At 35.0% G+C, this 16,996-nt stretch overlaps 1 protein-coding gene across 1 annotated transcript in view; it reads left to right on the forward strand.

The window, feature by feature from the left end:
• LOC142344432 (uncharacterized) overlaps nucleotides 1–12,842 on the forward strand; it is a 31,767-nt gene extending 18,925 nt beyond the window's left edge. Inside the window, exons 4-5 of the mRNA XM_075396072.1 lie at nucleotides 9,805–9,975; nucleotides 12,337–12,842. Coding sequence (XP_075252187.1) covers nucleotides 9,805–9,975; nucleotides 12,337–12,428 — 263 coding nt within the window. The 3' untranslated portion in view covers nucleotides 12,429–12,842. The remainder of the gene's footprint in view (nucleotides 1–9,804; nucleotides 9,976–12,336) is intronic.
• The last annotated feature ends 4,154 nt before the right edge of the window (nucleotides 12,843–16,996 follow it).

The raw sequence follows: 16,996 nt of genomic DNA on the forward strand, positions 1-16,996 counted from the left end.
GAAGGTTATTTGAGATCAGCTAATATTGGCAGTAATAACTTATACAGATTTTTAATCAAAATATAACAGATCAGCTTTCAATGAAAAGACGAATTTTTTTGGTCTGTCTTTTTACTGTTTTTTTTAGACTGCCGATCTACGAATCTATTGCGGCGATTTTCTGGCAATCTGCCAGCTATGTTATAAAACTTGCAGTTTTTTCCAATTTTCTGACATTAATTGTCATTATTCAAGTTTTCCAGCTCCAGGGGGCAAGAAATCTCGTCTAGGATTTGCTAATAGTTTTCTGCAAAATTTTTATTGGCCATGGCATAAGCCAATTTTTTCAAATTGTTGTCAATTTTTAGGTTTCTCTAACCTGAACAGCCAAAACATTTCCTTTAGGATTTGATAATAGGTTACTGCATAGTTTCTAGTGATAATGAGGAATGTGTTTCAAGATTCTAATATTACAAATTTTAGCGATTTTCAAATTATAATGTTTTCTTTGACTTCCTGAAAATTTAGTGTTTTTCCTCAGTGGCCAGTGTTTGCTGCTATTGAATTTGTTAGTATGTTATTGCAGAGTTTCTAGTGGCAACAAAATAGTTCTCTGTTTTTTAGATTGCAAATTTAAGTAATTTTTTAAATAAAGCTTGCAATTTAATTTATTTTTGTTTTCAGTTTTTTTGTCATTTTCTGAGTTTAACTGTCTGTATTGGCCAACGAAACTTTTTAAATGTTGCAGATGAGATGCAAGACAGAATTCCACAGAGAAAAAATGAACTTGAACATTTTTTCAAGACACATTTCTGAAAAACATCTCTAAATATTCCCTTTTCATTTGAAGCATTTTTCACATTTGTTTTTGATGCATTTGTCCCTTATGTCGAGATTATCTACCTTTAATGTCAAATTAATCTCCTTCAAGTCTTTTGCGTGAGTTAATGACTATATTGCATTGTGTTATAAATGGCCTTCACGTTAAAAGCTTCAAGAGTTTTAGGAATAATTGTTTTTAGTTTATTTTGATTTCGAGATTCTCAACTTTCGAGATTTCGTCTTTTTGGCTGGGATTGTTCAAACTGATTTACCTTTCATTCAATTCCTTGGATTGTATTTCAGGACTTGTCCTGCTATGTTTTTTTTATTTTTGTAAGATGTTTTCACACCTTTTTTCCTGACTTCGAGCTTTCAAAACGGGATAAACAGGTAAAGCTCAGCGGGCTTCAAGTTGCATTAGAGGCCTTTAGCCGTGTTTAATTGTCGTTCAAGCGCTTAGAGTGGTGAAACTACTTGGAAGGCCGTAATTCAATGTTAAAAGGTCATTTTTAGGAGTTTTCAAGCCCAAAATGTTGCAATTTTTTGCTTATTTTCGTCATTTTTCCAATTTTTGCTGAACCAGTCTTTAATTGAGATTTGTAAAAGTTGTTAAAGGTGTTTTCCAGGATATAATTACTTTTTATGGCCATTTTGAGAGCTGTATCTTTTGGTACTCCAAACATGAACACGCAAATTTATACCTATTTTTGCAAATTTTTGCAATTTTTTTTTGGAAAATGATTTTTTTCAGTCCTAGGTGTCAAGAAACCTTCTTCAGATTTTGATTATAGAGTACTGCACTTTTTCTAGTGGTAATGAAACCGTTTCTAGCGGTTTTCAACATTTTAACATCTCGAATCTAAGCAATTTTCTGATAAAACTTGCAATTTTTTCAAGTTTTCGAACATTTATTGTCATTTTTTCCAAGTCCAGGTGCCAGCAAAGGTCCGCAAAGGGATTTAATAATGAGTTAGCAAAAAATTTTAGTTGGCCAGAGGATAGTTTTCAACATTTTGATATCAAATCACACAGATATCAAAATTTTTTTATGAGACTTTGACATTTTTTTGAAAATTTGGCATTATTTAGGTTTTTCAGGACTCAAGGGCCAAGGAACCACCCCTAGGGTTTGATAATAGGTTTTTGCATCGTTTTTAGCGGCAATGAAAATGTTTTCAATTTCTTTCATGTTTTGGCAATTTTTTTTTACAAAACTTGCAAGCTTGTAAAAAATTGTTCACCAGCGAGTTTTTCCGGCGCCGTGGTCCAGGAACCTCCTCTATGATTTAATAATAGCTCCTAGAGGTAAGGGATTGGTAATCAATATTTTAAGAATGCGAGTTTTAGCAATTTTTGATGAAATTTAATTTTTTTCAAATTTTCTGGAAATTAGGTTCCAAATTTATCGAGCCTTGAGCCAGTGAAACTATTTAAGGCTTTAGATCGGGATAGTGGATAGTCTCTGGAGGCAATGGAATGATTCTGGAAAAACTAATATCAAGAATGTCCATAAAAATTCTGGAATATTTAAAATTTGCGATTGTTTGTTTTTAAATTTTTGGAATTTTGTCATTTTCTGAGTTCAACGATCTTTACTGGTCAACTAAACTTTCTTAAGTATTGCAAATGGATTACATGACAGAACTCCAGAGAAAAAAAAATGTTTTTAACGATATTTAGAAACTTTAAATTTTGCACTTTTCAGTTTTTTTTTTTTGAAGCATTTGTCATTTTTCTCGAGTTTATCTGCCTTCAGTGGATAGTAAATCTCTTGAAATGCTTGTGCGTGAGTTAATGAGTATATTGAATTGTATCCTTTCTGCCCTTCGGGTAAAAGCTTCAAGAGTTTTAGCATGGATTATTTTGGTTATTTTAGTTTCTAAGATAATGGCTGGGTTTGTTCAATTGATCTGCTGTTCAGAGTTGTCCTGCTATGCTTTTTTTTAATTCGCTTTACCTTTTGATCAGGTTTTTCGTTTTAGATAAGTGATGATTTTCACGCTTGACTTCTGGCTTACTTCAATCGCTGTTACTACTGAATGGAATTTAAATTCTTACACGCATTGAATTACGCAATGTAGTGAATGCAGTCAAAGTCAAAAGAGCAAAATCAACAGAACCAGGATAAACCGATAATGCCTGGTCATTAAGTCTTAGAACATTAGGTTATCAGAGTTCATTAGAGTGATTGCTAGCTGACATTAGTATTAAGCTTAATATCTTTCAGTTTAGAAGCTGAATTAAGTATAGTTTTAGAACCTACCTGAAACTGCACGCCAAATTAGAACGTTCCTTGTCACTGAAAAAAATAAAATTCGGTCAGTTTCTCTCTTTTTTGTTTCCACTTCAATGTGCATCAAGCGCGTCAACGGTGGCTATTTCCGGCAGTTTGCCGGCTATGTTTAATAGTTATAGTGATTTATAATAACTTCTAATGACGTCAGTTGAAGCACCCTTAAAATAAATAAGTTAACCCCAGCCTCGACTGAAGCAGGCTGATATAGTTTCAAGCTCCTAATAGTTGTTCGAGAGCAGTTGTTCTGACGTTATTTTTGTTCATATGCAACAATTTATCTTTGATTTTGGCTAATTTTTTTTGATCGGTTTTTTTTCTCTGCTTAAAAATTGGAAATATTTTTGTTTTACCGTAAGTCAGTGCTCGTTCAACACTAGTGCTCGTACAACACAAAAGAAATATTTTGGACTTCTTTAAGTTAGTTAGCCTTAGCTCATCCTGCTCAACTTGTTTTTAAACAGTAGTAGCTCGGCAAAGCAGGATATAATTACTTTTTATGGCCATTTTGAGAGCTATATCTTTTGGTACTCCAAACATGAACACGCAAATTTATCCCTATTATAAATTTTTCCAATTTTTTTGGAAAATGATTTTTTTCAGTCCTAGGTGTCAAGAAACATCCTTAAGGTTTTGATAATAGGGTACTGCATAGTTTCTAGTAGTAATGAAACCGTTTCTGGCGGTTTTCAACATTTTAACTTCTCGAATCTAAGCAATTTTCTGATAAAACTTGCAATTTTTTCAAGTGTTGGAAATTTTATTGTCATTTTTTTTAAGTTTTTCCAAGTCCAGGAGCTAGCAAAGGTCCGTTAGGATTTAATAATGAGTTAGCAAAAAATTTTTTTTGCCCAGAGGATAGTTTTCAACATTTTGATATCAAATCACACAGATATCGAAATTTTTTTTATGAGACTTTGACATGTTTTGAAAATTTGGCATTTTTTAGGTTTTTCCGGACTCAAGGGCCAAAGAACCTCCCCTAGGGTTTGATAATAGGTTATTGCATCGTTTTTAGCGGCAATGAAAATGTTGTCAATTTCTTTCATGTTTTGGCAATTTTTTTTTACAAAACTTGCAAGCTTGTAAAAAATTGTTCACCAGCGAGTTTTTCCGGCGCCGTGGTCAAGTAACCTCCTCTATGATTTAATAATAGCTCCTAGAAATAAGGGTTTGGTAATCAATATTTTAAGAATGCGAGTTTTAGCAATTTTTGATGAAATTTAATTTTTTCAAATTTTCTGGAAATTATTAGGTTCCAAATTTATCGAGCCTTTAGCCAGTGAAACTATTTAAGGCTTTAAATAGGGATAGTGGATAGTCTCTAGAGACAATGAAATGGTTCTGAAAATATTAATGTCAAGAATGTCCATCAAAATTTTGTAATATTTGAAATTTGCAATTGTTTGTTTTTAAATTTTTGGAATATTTTTGTCATTTTCTGAGTTTAACGATCTTTACTGGTCAACGAAACTTTTTTATGTATTACAGATGGGTTATATGACAAAGTTGATTTTACTTTTTGATCAGGTTTTCCGTTTTACATAAGTCATGATTTTCACGCTTGACTTCTGGCTTACTTCATTCGCTGTTTCTACTGAATGGAATTTTAATTCTTACACGCATTGAATTACGCAATGTAGTGAATGCAGTCAAAGTCAAAAGAGCAAAATCAACAGAACCGGGATAAACCGATGATGCCTGGTCATTGAGTCTTAGAACATTAGGTTATCAGAGTTCATTAGAGTGATTGCTAGCTGACATTAGTATTAAGCTTAATAGCTTTCAGTTTAGAATCTGAAATAAGTATAGTTTTAGAACCTACCTGAAACTGCACGCCAAATTAGAACGTTTCTTGTCACTGAAACAAAAAACATAAAAAAATGGTTAATTTCTGTCTTTCTGTTTCAAGCGCGTCAACGGTGGCTATTTTTCGGCACTTTGTCGGCTATGTTTAATAGTTATAGTGATTTATAATAACGTCTATTCACGTCATTTTAAGTTAAAATAAATTAAATAAGTTAACCCCAGCCTCGATTGCTGCAGGCTGATATAGATTCGAGCTACTAATAGTCGTTCGTGATTAGTTCTTTTGACGTCATTTTTTGTCCATATGCGACAATTTAACTTTTATTCTTAATAGCCGCCCTCATCTTCTCAGCCGGCTATAATAGCGCTCCTAATTTTTTTTACTTTGTCGAAAAAAAATGTTTCGCTTTACCTCATTTTGCCGCTTTTTCAACATTTTGCGTGAAATCTTTTTGACTTCTCTAGGCTAGTTTCTCTCTTCTCTCATTCTGCTAAAAGTGATTTTAAACATCAGTTGCTCAGCAAAGTAATTCAAAATGAACAGAGTCAGTATAAAAAATTGAAGTCAGAAATAGAAACGGGATAAACCCATAAAGCCCAATTTTAGATGCCCGCTATTTGAACTTTGTTCCTATAAGTCTTAGTTACCATCTCTAATGCTTTTTGGTATTGATAGTACCCCCTGTAGCCTCTCTGTAAGAAACAGAAATATGTTCAACGACGAAATGCCATCAAAATAAATCGGACTTAAAAAATGTTTTTGTACAAAAATCTTTTTTTCGATATCTATTCTTTCAATCCCAATCATGCTTATTAGAATTAACGGCGGCTATTTTCCGGCAATCTGCAGGGTATGTTTGCTAATTTTTTTTTGATCGGTTTTTTCTCTGCTTAAAAATCCGAAATATTTTTGTTTTACCGTAATTCAGTGCTCGTTCAACATTAGGCATGAAATCTTTTGGACTTCTTTAAGTTAGTTAGCCTTAGCTCGTTCTGCTCAACGTGTTTTTAAACAGTATTTGCTCAGAAAAACAATCTAAAATGAACGGAGGCATAAAATGAAGAATAAAAACGGAATAAACCCATAAAACCTTTTTTTAGATGCCCGCTACTTGAACTTTGTTCTTATAAGTCTTAGCTACCATCTCTAATACTTATTGGTATTGAGACTAACCCCTGCATTGACTCATAAAGATACAGGGGTTTTTCGAACTACGGAATGACATCAAAAACGGAATTCCTTGGTGACATAACCTAATGAACTGAATCCATTTCTTGCCCTGAAGGCAAGCTGTGGAATTTTGTCTGCTTGATTGAATTTGACCGCGGAATCTGGAATTGATTCCCAGTCAAACTGAATAACCCTTTACAAGTTTGCCCCGATTACGCAATTCTGTCTGGGCAAAATTATTACGCAAGGTCTCGTCTCATGGACTATATCTTACGAAATTCGAAATCTTGTTTAGCAATTGAATCAGGTTTCATATTTGCCGTTGAGCTTAAGCAAGCAACCTGAGAAAACTAAGCAAAACCTGTATAGGATTTTCAACGCTATCGTTGGTTTACAGTCCATGAAGCAATCTATGTCCTTGACAATATTTCCTGTAATTAAACTCCGAATTCGTCTAACCATAACGATCGTGCAACTTTTAACCGCCGTGTGAAATCCTGATTGTTCATTTAATGCCCAATGGAACTCAAGTTTAACATTGTAGCTTGCAATGACTGTTAGATTGTGTGACATTCAAATGCTGCATTTATCTCTCTGCTATTATGCGATGAGTTAATTCATGTTTGCATGTAGGACACCCTTGAGACATCAATTTACCGATTATCATGATGGAAAATAGACTTTTGACACCCCTAATAAGCTTTCTTCCCTGTGACGCATTTTTCCTTCTTTTTCTCAAGTTAATATACGCGTTTCACCTTTTCTGTGAAAGTCTGATCTGAAAATGTATGTTGTCGGTAGTAGCATTTGACAGGCAAATGGGTATTCAGTGAAATCTGTTTGATAGTTTCATTGGTCAAATTGTATTTCTTTTATTCAGAGAACCTGAGAAGTTTTGGAGTAAAAATCTTTCTCTTTTATGATTAAGTTTTAATTGACGCAAAACGCTCATTTTTAATTTTAAAAAATAGTTCAGCTGAATTGTCCGTTTGAGTTTTATTTCTCCCTCAGTCAATTTTGAACTTGAAAGTATCTGAAACAGTTTTTGAATCGAAGCTATCAATTGAACAAGAAGTATTTGAAGGCCTGGTTAAATGAAAATATACCCAATGCCAAATTACCCACTTTATTCCCTTTGATGTTTGCGTTCATTAATCCAATTACAATTTAGCACTCGGGTGAACACGAAACAGTCCCTGACAAAACAGTCCCGAATAGCAAAATATTCCCAGACAAAACAGTCCCAGACAAAATAGTCCTAAGAAAACAGACAAAACAGTCCCAGACAAAATAGTCCTAAGAAAACAGACAAAACAGTCCCAGACAAAATAGTCCTAAGAAAACAGACAAAACAGTCCCAGACAAAATAGTCCTAAGAAAACAGACAAAATAGTCCGAACTAAAGTTAGAGTCAAACAGAAAGGAACCCCTTAAGGCATTCATTTGATTGTATTTCTTTGAACAAAAATTAAGCTGATTACAACAAAATTTTTGACAAATAATGTATATTTAAACAAGTTTTCGGTTTAGTCCTAATTAAAATCAATTAAAAACAGTGCATTCAGAAGCTTAACTTATAGATTATGTGTGTTAATTGTTTGTAGATTATATTTACAATTGCTTCAATATTTTATTTGGGACTATTTTGTCTGGGACTCTTTTGTCTGTTTTATTGGGACTATTTTGTCTGGGACTGTTTTGTCCGGACACGAGCACTCGGCATTTTAAGTATGTTTTATAATACTCAAGCGGATAATTTAAGCCCACGGTCGGTTGTGATAGTTTGATATCACATGGCCAAATGCAATAGTTAAATATTATGCTAAATAATCGTTCGGGTAGTTCCAACATTATCATCAAGTATTGGATATGTTTTGCGTATGTTGTCATATTGGGTATATTGACAGTGGGTATTTTTTGTCTTGACATCGAAAGCGTAATTAGTTTCTGAAAACACTAACTCCTGATTTGATTAAAGTTTTTATGTTTTCTTATGCCGATGACATCTTATGCAAACTGTTTTGCCAAAATTTTTTGTTATCATGTCTTTGAACACCGTATGATCTGGCTTTAGCTTGATAAAGCTTTTCTATAACAATTCATGATAATCAGTTGGAGTTTTTTAATCTAGTGCTAATATTAGACGAAAAACAAGTGTCTATTTTAGCTTATTTCATCTACTGGATATAAAAAAGTATGAAAAAATCGAGAAAATGAGATGTATCTTCAACTGTAGAAGCAATGTTTCAGAGATTACCAATAATTCTTTTTTGGTACGTCTTCGTTCAGTTTATGAGATATCGATTGGTCAAAAATGGCTTAAGAAAATAGAAAAGCCGCCATTAAGCTATTGTTCTCAGAATATTTTGGGGAGACATGCAATAATCACACCGATATGCAAGTTGAAAATGATATGATAGCTAATTAGATCTACTCAATGAGAGGTTTGTAAAATCAATTCGCTTTTTAATTGCTCTCCAGCAAAGTTTGTAGCCATTATTTAAATCATTTGGTCGTTTTTTATGCGATTTTTTGCTGAACCAATTTTGTCCTCAAAAACGGATAAACAGGTATAAACGCCTCTTAGAGCCTGACGCCTTACTATCCCCCCCCCCCTCGAAATGGTAGCATCCTTGAGCCCAGCTGGCTTCTACCAAAGCCAACCGGTTGTTTGAGAGCAATGGCGTTATTTGGTTATATTTAAAATTTGTTACAAAACACTTGCCTCAGACTCTTTAACAATGAGGACATCACAATTTAGTTCAATTTAATTAACGTGGAATGAACAAAAATCGAATTTGCCAACGAGAAATATCGAACACAAAAATACATTGAACCCAGAAAAAAGTTTGAAAAGCGCTCAATGATCCTGTGACAGCTGATGTCTAAATTTTTTGCGCTTGTTTCTGACTACATTATAGCTTCGTCTCGTGTTCTGAAACAGATTGCTAAACGGTTATCACGTACTGCAGCGGTGGTAAAGTAGCGGTGGTAATTTTTGCGTAGTCTCATCACCTCTTTTAATCACAATTTTAAGCAGCTGAACTGAATTAGTGATAGTTTACTCCCAGAAGTCAAATGGGAATTGCACCTAAATTGGTTTTTTTTTAAAAAATTAGGATCTTTTCGGGGGTGCAAATAATATGCACCCACTAAGCTGGGGGGCACAAACGGAAAAGATCCAAAACTTAGCATGTCACTGCTATAGGAATCCGCGAATTATGTCGTTTTAAGCATGATCGTGTATTACTCCTCCTCCTCAAACCCGTCGGCTGAAGCAGACTTCAATGGAGTCGATCCGCGACTCGTTCGAGAGGAATTCATCAGAAGTTTGTTGGTTATTTTTTGAGGTTTCATCGGTAGTTGGTGCCCAGACGTTGAACAGTGTCTACTTTTTCCGTTCTACTTCGAATAAAATAGTTAACGTTTTAATTTACAGTAGTCGCTCGATTTTAATTTATACGGGTCATGGTAAAATGATCTTTGCAAGATTTCAGGATCACATCCGAGAGCGCATCAGATATGTAGCCGTGACCAAAGGGCCCCTAACCCTCTCATATTGATATTATCTAATTATCTGTGCTTTGAACTCATCTGATCGTAGTAATTAAAAAGGGTTGGTGATATCCACTGGGTTTCAAAGATGTGACTATAGATTAAGAAATCCAAATAATTTAGTGTAAGGTGTTTTTGATCGTTTGTTTATTGTTGTTGTTTGTTTTGTCGGTAGAGTGTCAAGCCAACTTCCAACTGGAGTGTGAGCTGAAGGAGCACAGAAGATTGCACGTGATGAACGACACGTTCTACGTGTGCCCAGTGGACACTTGTAACTTCAGGATTAGATTCAACGACAAGAGTGCCATGCGCACACATCTTCAGACTGCTCACAGGGACAAGTTGGGTTAGTTATTCGGAACTTTTTTAAACTACTTTTTCTAATAGTACTAGTTAATAGCCGCACAGCGATAGCTGGGGCTATTATTGGCCTTCTCTTGGTTTTTTACAATTCAAAGAATTTGAATTGTATTGGGGCTCTGTCTTTTTTTTTAAGATCTGTTCACACATTTTCATGATTTTTGAAGTCAAATTAGAGTAGTGATTTTGGTCACGCCGAAACAGGAAATGGAGCGAAAAAGCGAGTGGTTGTAAGGCGTGATAGTTTTTCGCTCTAATTTTAGATTAGAGAGAAAGCGGTGTTTGAACAAAAATTCGCTTTCTCACTAGTGGTTTTTGTTCACATGCGGCAATTTCACTTTGATTTTTACTGTTTTTTCGATTTTTCTGATCGGATTTTTTTTCTAAATGGTTTTCCCAATCCATTCTTGTTAGAATCAGATTGACATTTCTCGCTAGTGGTTTTTTATTCTCGCTAGCGGCATTTAGACCTTGATTTTCAGCGGTGAAAATGAGTTTCACTCCTTGAGTTTCACCTTTTTTTTGTTTTTTGATCTGATTTTTTTTAGAAATGGTTTTTCCATTTCACTCATAGTCCGTTCTAAGTCTGTTTAGTCAACGAAAATTCTTTGAATTGTACGTCAGGACTTGTCCTGCTATGTTTTTTTATTTCGTCGCCGCGATTTTTGTTACGACCATTTGACGTCACAACCACTTCAAATCTGCTTTTTGTTCAGTCGTTCATGCAATGCAATTTCAACTGAAGTGCGTGTGTGACGTCATTTTTCGCTCTTAGTGGAGCGAGTTTTTTGTTCATTCGCGTGATTAAATTTTTGGTCACACTTGACTTACCTCACTCTTGAGGTCAAATGACTTCCTGACTTTGAAATTGACTTTTATTTACTTTAATTCAAAGAGATAAGGTCAATTGGGTGTGTTTCAATCTAAATAAAGGTTATTTGTGAGCAAGTAATAGAGGCAGCAATAACTTATACAGATTTTTAATCAAAATATAACATAGCAGCCTTCAATGAAAAGACGAATTTTTTTGGTCTGTCTTTTTTACTGTTTTTTTAGACTGCTGATCTACGAAGCTATTGCGGCTATTTTCTGGCAATCTGCCACCTATGTTTGGATCTTTTCTGTTTGTGCCCCCCCCCCCACTTTGTGGATGCATATTATTTGCACCCCCAGACGCATATGCCACGTTTTAACAATAATTTACTACTTAAAGGCTCGATTTACCTTTAAAGGCTCGAATAATTCTCTTTAGATCACTTGTTTTGTCGCATTTAGAATTTAGTGCAATATTTTTTCAAAGTTTGCCATCCTACTCAATGTACAGAATAAAGAAACAAATTAAATGGGGCATAAAAGTTATTTTCGAACCAAATATGACAGTGCTCATAAACTACTTCTTGAAAATAAAATACTTTCCGCAGAACTTCAAATAGCAAAAACTTCATTAAAGAGACTTTTCGATATTGTCCAACAAACAAACATACAAGACCAAAAGGAATTCAGAATAATCGGAGACGTTGAAATTAACGTAAATAATCGTACATAAGATTTCTCTCACATCAAAATTTAAATCAAAAGGGAGTCAAAATTCATTTATAAGAAACTTCGTTCGTAAATGGAATAAACTTCCATTAATGTTCTAGTTGTTTCAATAGTTACTAGAACATTTTAAATTTTTTGATATAATCATTTCTACAGTAAGAAGTTTTAGTATAAATAACACTTAATTCGGACTATTTGAACGTTTTTTATTTCTACTTTATTACTTCTTTTTGACGAATTTCATATCTACAGTATGTAAAAACCATCCAGTTAATAACCTTGGTATTTCGATCTGAAATTCACATAGTTTATCAGTAAAACATGTTTCCCTTCTACGTTTGAGACAAGTGATGGACGCCGCGAGAGCCGAACGGTCGTAGAGCAGAACATCAAATATTCGAGTAACAGCCGCATTTTTCCTGAGGCCTGGTTGGTGGATTTTAAGCATCAATTTAGCCCAACTTAGCGAATGTGTCAGCGCTCACATTGTTCAGGAGCATAGGTTTCGTGACTTCGATAAAGTCACTGAGAAAATCTGGCATTTATCGAGAAGCCAATCGAGATATATGCTAAAATTTCGAAGTTAATTTAGCAGAGTCACTTACCGTTGCTTGAAACACGCACTTGGCAAGCTTTGGAATGCCAACAGTTTTAGAATGGGAAGTGTATGTATGAGAATGTGGTACTGCAGAGATCTGGCTTTTTAAAACTTTCACTTCAAGGGTTGAATTTTGAGAAAATCAGTTTTGCGGTTAAACATTGGAGATGTCTGAGGTTTCGTTTCTCAGTTAAGTTTCTTGTTTAGATGGATTTGGAGTTGAAGATCTTGACCGTCTTTTGCAGAATCTAACGATGCACCACCTTGTGAACGGAAGATTAATACCTGTTCAACCTTAAGATAATCTTTACTGTAGTAAACGGTTGAAAGAGCATCCTGTCCTGAAAGTGGAAGCTTCCGCCTGTTCACGGTGGATTTGTGGATTAACTCCAGTGGCTTCTTTATACATTGGGCTTTTCAACACTGCATGGTATAGCTGACGCTGCACAATTCGTCGACGCCGACCCCGTGTGACGTCATGAGCCGATTTTGAATGAGAATCACGCAATGGTAATGCTAGCAGGCTGGCATACCCCACTCCTAACTTGTATTTAAACTTTTTAGTTGCAGCTCATTTGTCACTAGTGCCTCAAATTATCACAGAGTTGCTTGGGAATGCTTCATTCATTTCTATTTCAGTCACCCTGACTTGAATTGTGATATGAAATAAAAATATTTATAGAAGCTCTCGCCAAAGTCCCTAAAAATTGACCGACCCTTCTGCCGTGATTTCTAACTCGGCTCAAAAGAATTCACAAAATTGAGTTTTAAATTATAATATAATCGGCATACCCTATATGGTTCATTTAAAGCTAGTTACCAAATATGTCAATTTTAATAGCTCAAATAGCTTTGCAAAAACAAACATCGCAAAAACAACTGAACAATACAAACAAACAAACGAAATCGCGAAGACAACGGAACAAAAGTAATCAGAGTAGACTTAAATCATAGCTGTCTTTTTAATAGCCGCACAGCGATAGCTGGGGCTATTATTGGCCTTCTCTTGGTTTTTTGGTTTTTTTTAATTTTGTCATGATTTTTGTTACTACCATATGACGTCACAGCCACTTTTTGTTCATTCGTTCATGCAATTTCAACTGAATTGCATGTGTGACGTCATTTTTCGCTCTTAGTGGAGCGAGTTTTTTTGTTCATACGCGTGATTAAACTTTTGGTCACACTTGACTTACCTCACTCTCAAAAATGACTTCCTCACTTTGAAATTGACTTTTATTTACTTTAATTCAAAGAGATAAGGTCAAATGGGTGTGTGTCACTCTAAATGAAGGTTATTTGAGATCAGCTAATAGAGGCAGCAATAACTTATACAGATTTTTAATCAAAATATAACAGATCAGCCTTCAATGAATAGACGATTTTTTTGGTCTGTCTTTTTTACTGTTTTTTTTTAGACTGCCGATCTACGAATCTATTGCGGCTATTTTCTGGCAATCTGCCAGCTATGTTTTCCAGTTGCTTCTGATAACTCAGTTGCTTCTGAGTGAAAAGACTTGTAAAATGAATCAAAGCAACCGTGGCAAACTTGAATTTGGGGGATTTTTTGCTTCTTTGAAAACCAATTTTTAGGGAACCACTTGTCCAGTGTCAACTATACATACATTTTCGAATAGGTGACACACAGTTGCAAAGTTTATTTTAATTGCATTTATTTTTTTCGGTTAAGAAATTAATATCCCGCAACTAAACTTGAAGATGAAAATGGAGACCACGCACCAAACTCGCGGTAGACGGCAGTTATGTCTAATGAAGTTCTGGCTTTTCCAGTTTTTAAATTATCTAAATGGTATTAAATTTTTCAATAGCTCACAAATATGCTTCATGCGTATCTCTTGGTTCGGTTTTTCGTTTTATGCGAAAAATCGTTATACAAAAAGTTTGAGAAGTTGTAAAGCTGCTCGAAAGATTATAGAAAGTTGATTATAGCTTAATCCTCTGGTATGGGAACAACATTATTTCTGAGAGCAACAATCAGCAATTTTTGTAGGCATTTAGACAAGATTTGCGAAAGCTACCATATCAATCTATGGTATATATTACTAACAAAAACGAGTCGCGTTTTCAAGCTTTTGATTCGAATCCGTCTAAAAAAATTAAGTCATTTTTGCAGTTAAAATGCTACTGTCTACAGGTGTTCGAGGAGAAACCAATACATGCATTTCAAAATTTTAATAACCGACAGATAATGTTAACAAAGTGTAATAACCCAGCTTGTGGTATATCAAGCCAACAAAGTTGAAACTTCAACAGGGCTTTGGTGCAATTCTAGCATGCCTGGCCGCGGTAATGGAGATACCCTGGTTTAACTTAATGTCAAATTTGCAATTATTTCTAAAGAAATTTGCAAATTTTGTAAAATAATGCATTAATTTTACAAATATTTGCAAACAGGTTTGAATATTTGTGTCTCTATAATTCGCAGTTGGCCTTTTAGGGTACCACACAAATGGTTTACAAGGTGTACTTTGAACATTTTTCAATTTAATTAAGCAATCTCTGAGAAATGGATAGGAAAATAACCCACATTGATAAATTAAGCAAAGCTTGACCGGAACGAACTTGGCCCATTATTTGCAAATTTTTGCAAACTTATCATTAATTTGAAAAATTTTGCAAATTTGACCTTGTGAAGAGATAATTTGCAAATTTTTACAAATTGGCATTATCGAGCAAAAATTTGCAAATGTGTGCAAATTTGGCGTTAGTTTTGAACTAGGGTGGTTGGTTCGAGTCCTCTAAGCTCTAATTCTTTAGCAGTATATGGAGTTAGCTAATACCACAGTTGTTACAAAAACCGACCTTGCATGCACAGCCGTTTATTAAATAAAGTATATTTTTGGCGAGAGCGATTTTGAAATTCTAGCATTTCTTATTAAGTCGCAATTAAACATGGATTGAAATGTTAGGTTGAATGGCAGTTTAGAATTAATGACTGCAAAATAATGTTTTTACAGAGGTTGTCTAGATGGTTCTGTTGTCGATAGCAATAAAAATGTGAAAGTGCATTTGTGCAACCATAATATTTGTCGCTCTGATTAAAGCTCTATTTTGTTTAGATGAAGTTGCGTAATATATTGCTACAGTCTCTAGTTTTCTATTATTTTTCGAAACTAAATGTTCTGTCTATTGATGTTATGCAGCTAGCTGGCAGTTTATGGAATAAAACTCTTTAATAACATCTCTTAGTTTGTTGCTGTGGTGACTATCTGGATCTTGTCAACACCCCCCACCATCCCTCCGGTGGCAAAAGTAATGAAAATTCTTGAATACAATTTTGAGCGAGCAAATTATTGGCCAAGCGTAATTTATCTGAACCGTAGACTTGTGCAAATCTTGTTTGCTATAATAACGTTGACTATAGTTTAGAAGGGTACCAAAGTGAAGATTGTTGAAAAGATCCGACTATCGCATTAATTCAGTACAGTAATGACTAGATGTAAGCTTATTTATGAATTCGAGCATTTAATTTGTACTTTCCCAAATAGCAAATTAATTTAACTCATTCGATATTTCCAGTTTTCTGCGAGCGTTCACTTGCGTAAGAAGGCTGAGATTGCAATATGAAAATGCTCCTCCCTTATTGGACAAGATCAACCTGCGTAAGGAATTCTTCCTTCTGATTGGGTGAAAATGAATGACAAGGGATCCCCTTAGTTGGGCCAGCATTTTTTTTTCAATTTAGTGCCAGTTGCGTGCGTCAAATAATTATAGGCACGGTCAAGTAGCATTGTAGCTGACCTGCGAATGATTACAGCAGGCAAGGACTAGGCAAATAATTGGGACGAAAATCTATTTCTAATAAAAATCTTTTAATAAATTTTTTCTATAAAAGTGGCTTCATTCCTGACAACAATTTTACACTATACGAGTTCAACAACTTCTGAAGACGCTTTATGGGTTGTTATATAACAAACCCAAAACGTTTTTTGATCCCCAGAGTTTCACTTAATGTAATTTTGGTTCTCGATCTTAATGCAAGGACCACTGCATGAGAAGTACTGCTCTTGAGTTAATTCTTCCAGACAACAAATGAAAACTGCTAATTTTTTTTCACTTTTGTGACTGTTTGTACTCGTTTTGTCTGGTAATTAATTGCTCTTGAACGAAGTTCATAGCAATTATTGTAAACGTGCGTGTCATTTTTTTGCAAAATTTTCGCTTGAGGGTTTTGACTTTTCGAGTGACTTTTACGCCCTTGACTTTTTGCGTTTCGCTTGATCTAAAATTCTCTCTCCATCACAATTTCGAGCAGCTGAATTCAATTGGCGGCAATGTAATACTAAAACTCAAATGAAAAGTGCGCCAAATTTGGTGCCATTTTTCACTTTAAATCTTAATAGTATATGTTAACCTCTAATGTGGTTATTTGAAACCCACTATTGAACTTCTTAGTCCCACGGCCCCCGACTGAAGCAGGCTGCAATTGATTAGAGCTCCCACTAGTCATTCGAGAGCAATTCTTCCGACGTTTAGTTGGTTGTGTTTTTAGCTGAAGTCATGACTTGAAACTTGACTTTCGTTTTAGAAAGTAGACTTCTGTTTTCGAACATTGGACAAGTAGCTTAGATTGTAATGAATAGTAATTAAGAACTGATGGTAACATTCAAGGTTAAGAGGTCGTTCCGAGAATTGTTGATCCCATATAAGTCCCTCCAACTTATCTAAACTGTCCCCCCAATAACCCCCCCCCCACTAAAAACCTTGCCTTCCTACACCAACCCTCTCCACACACCTACCCCACCACACCTAACCCCCTTCCAACAACCGCTCCCTACCAACTACCCACCGCCGCAACTACCACCCACTATCCCTCCTCCAACTACCCCCAACAACACTAGCCCCCCCC

The sequence above is a fragment of the Convolutriloba macropyga genome, chromosome 8 (assembly GCF_964194025.1).
Source record: "Convolutriloba macropyga chromosome 8, txConMacr16.3, whole genome shotgun sequence".
Taxonomy (NCBI): Eukaryota; Metazoa; Xenacoelomorpha; order Acoela; family Convolutidae; genus Convolutriloba; species Convolutriloba macropyga.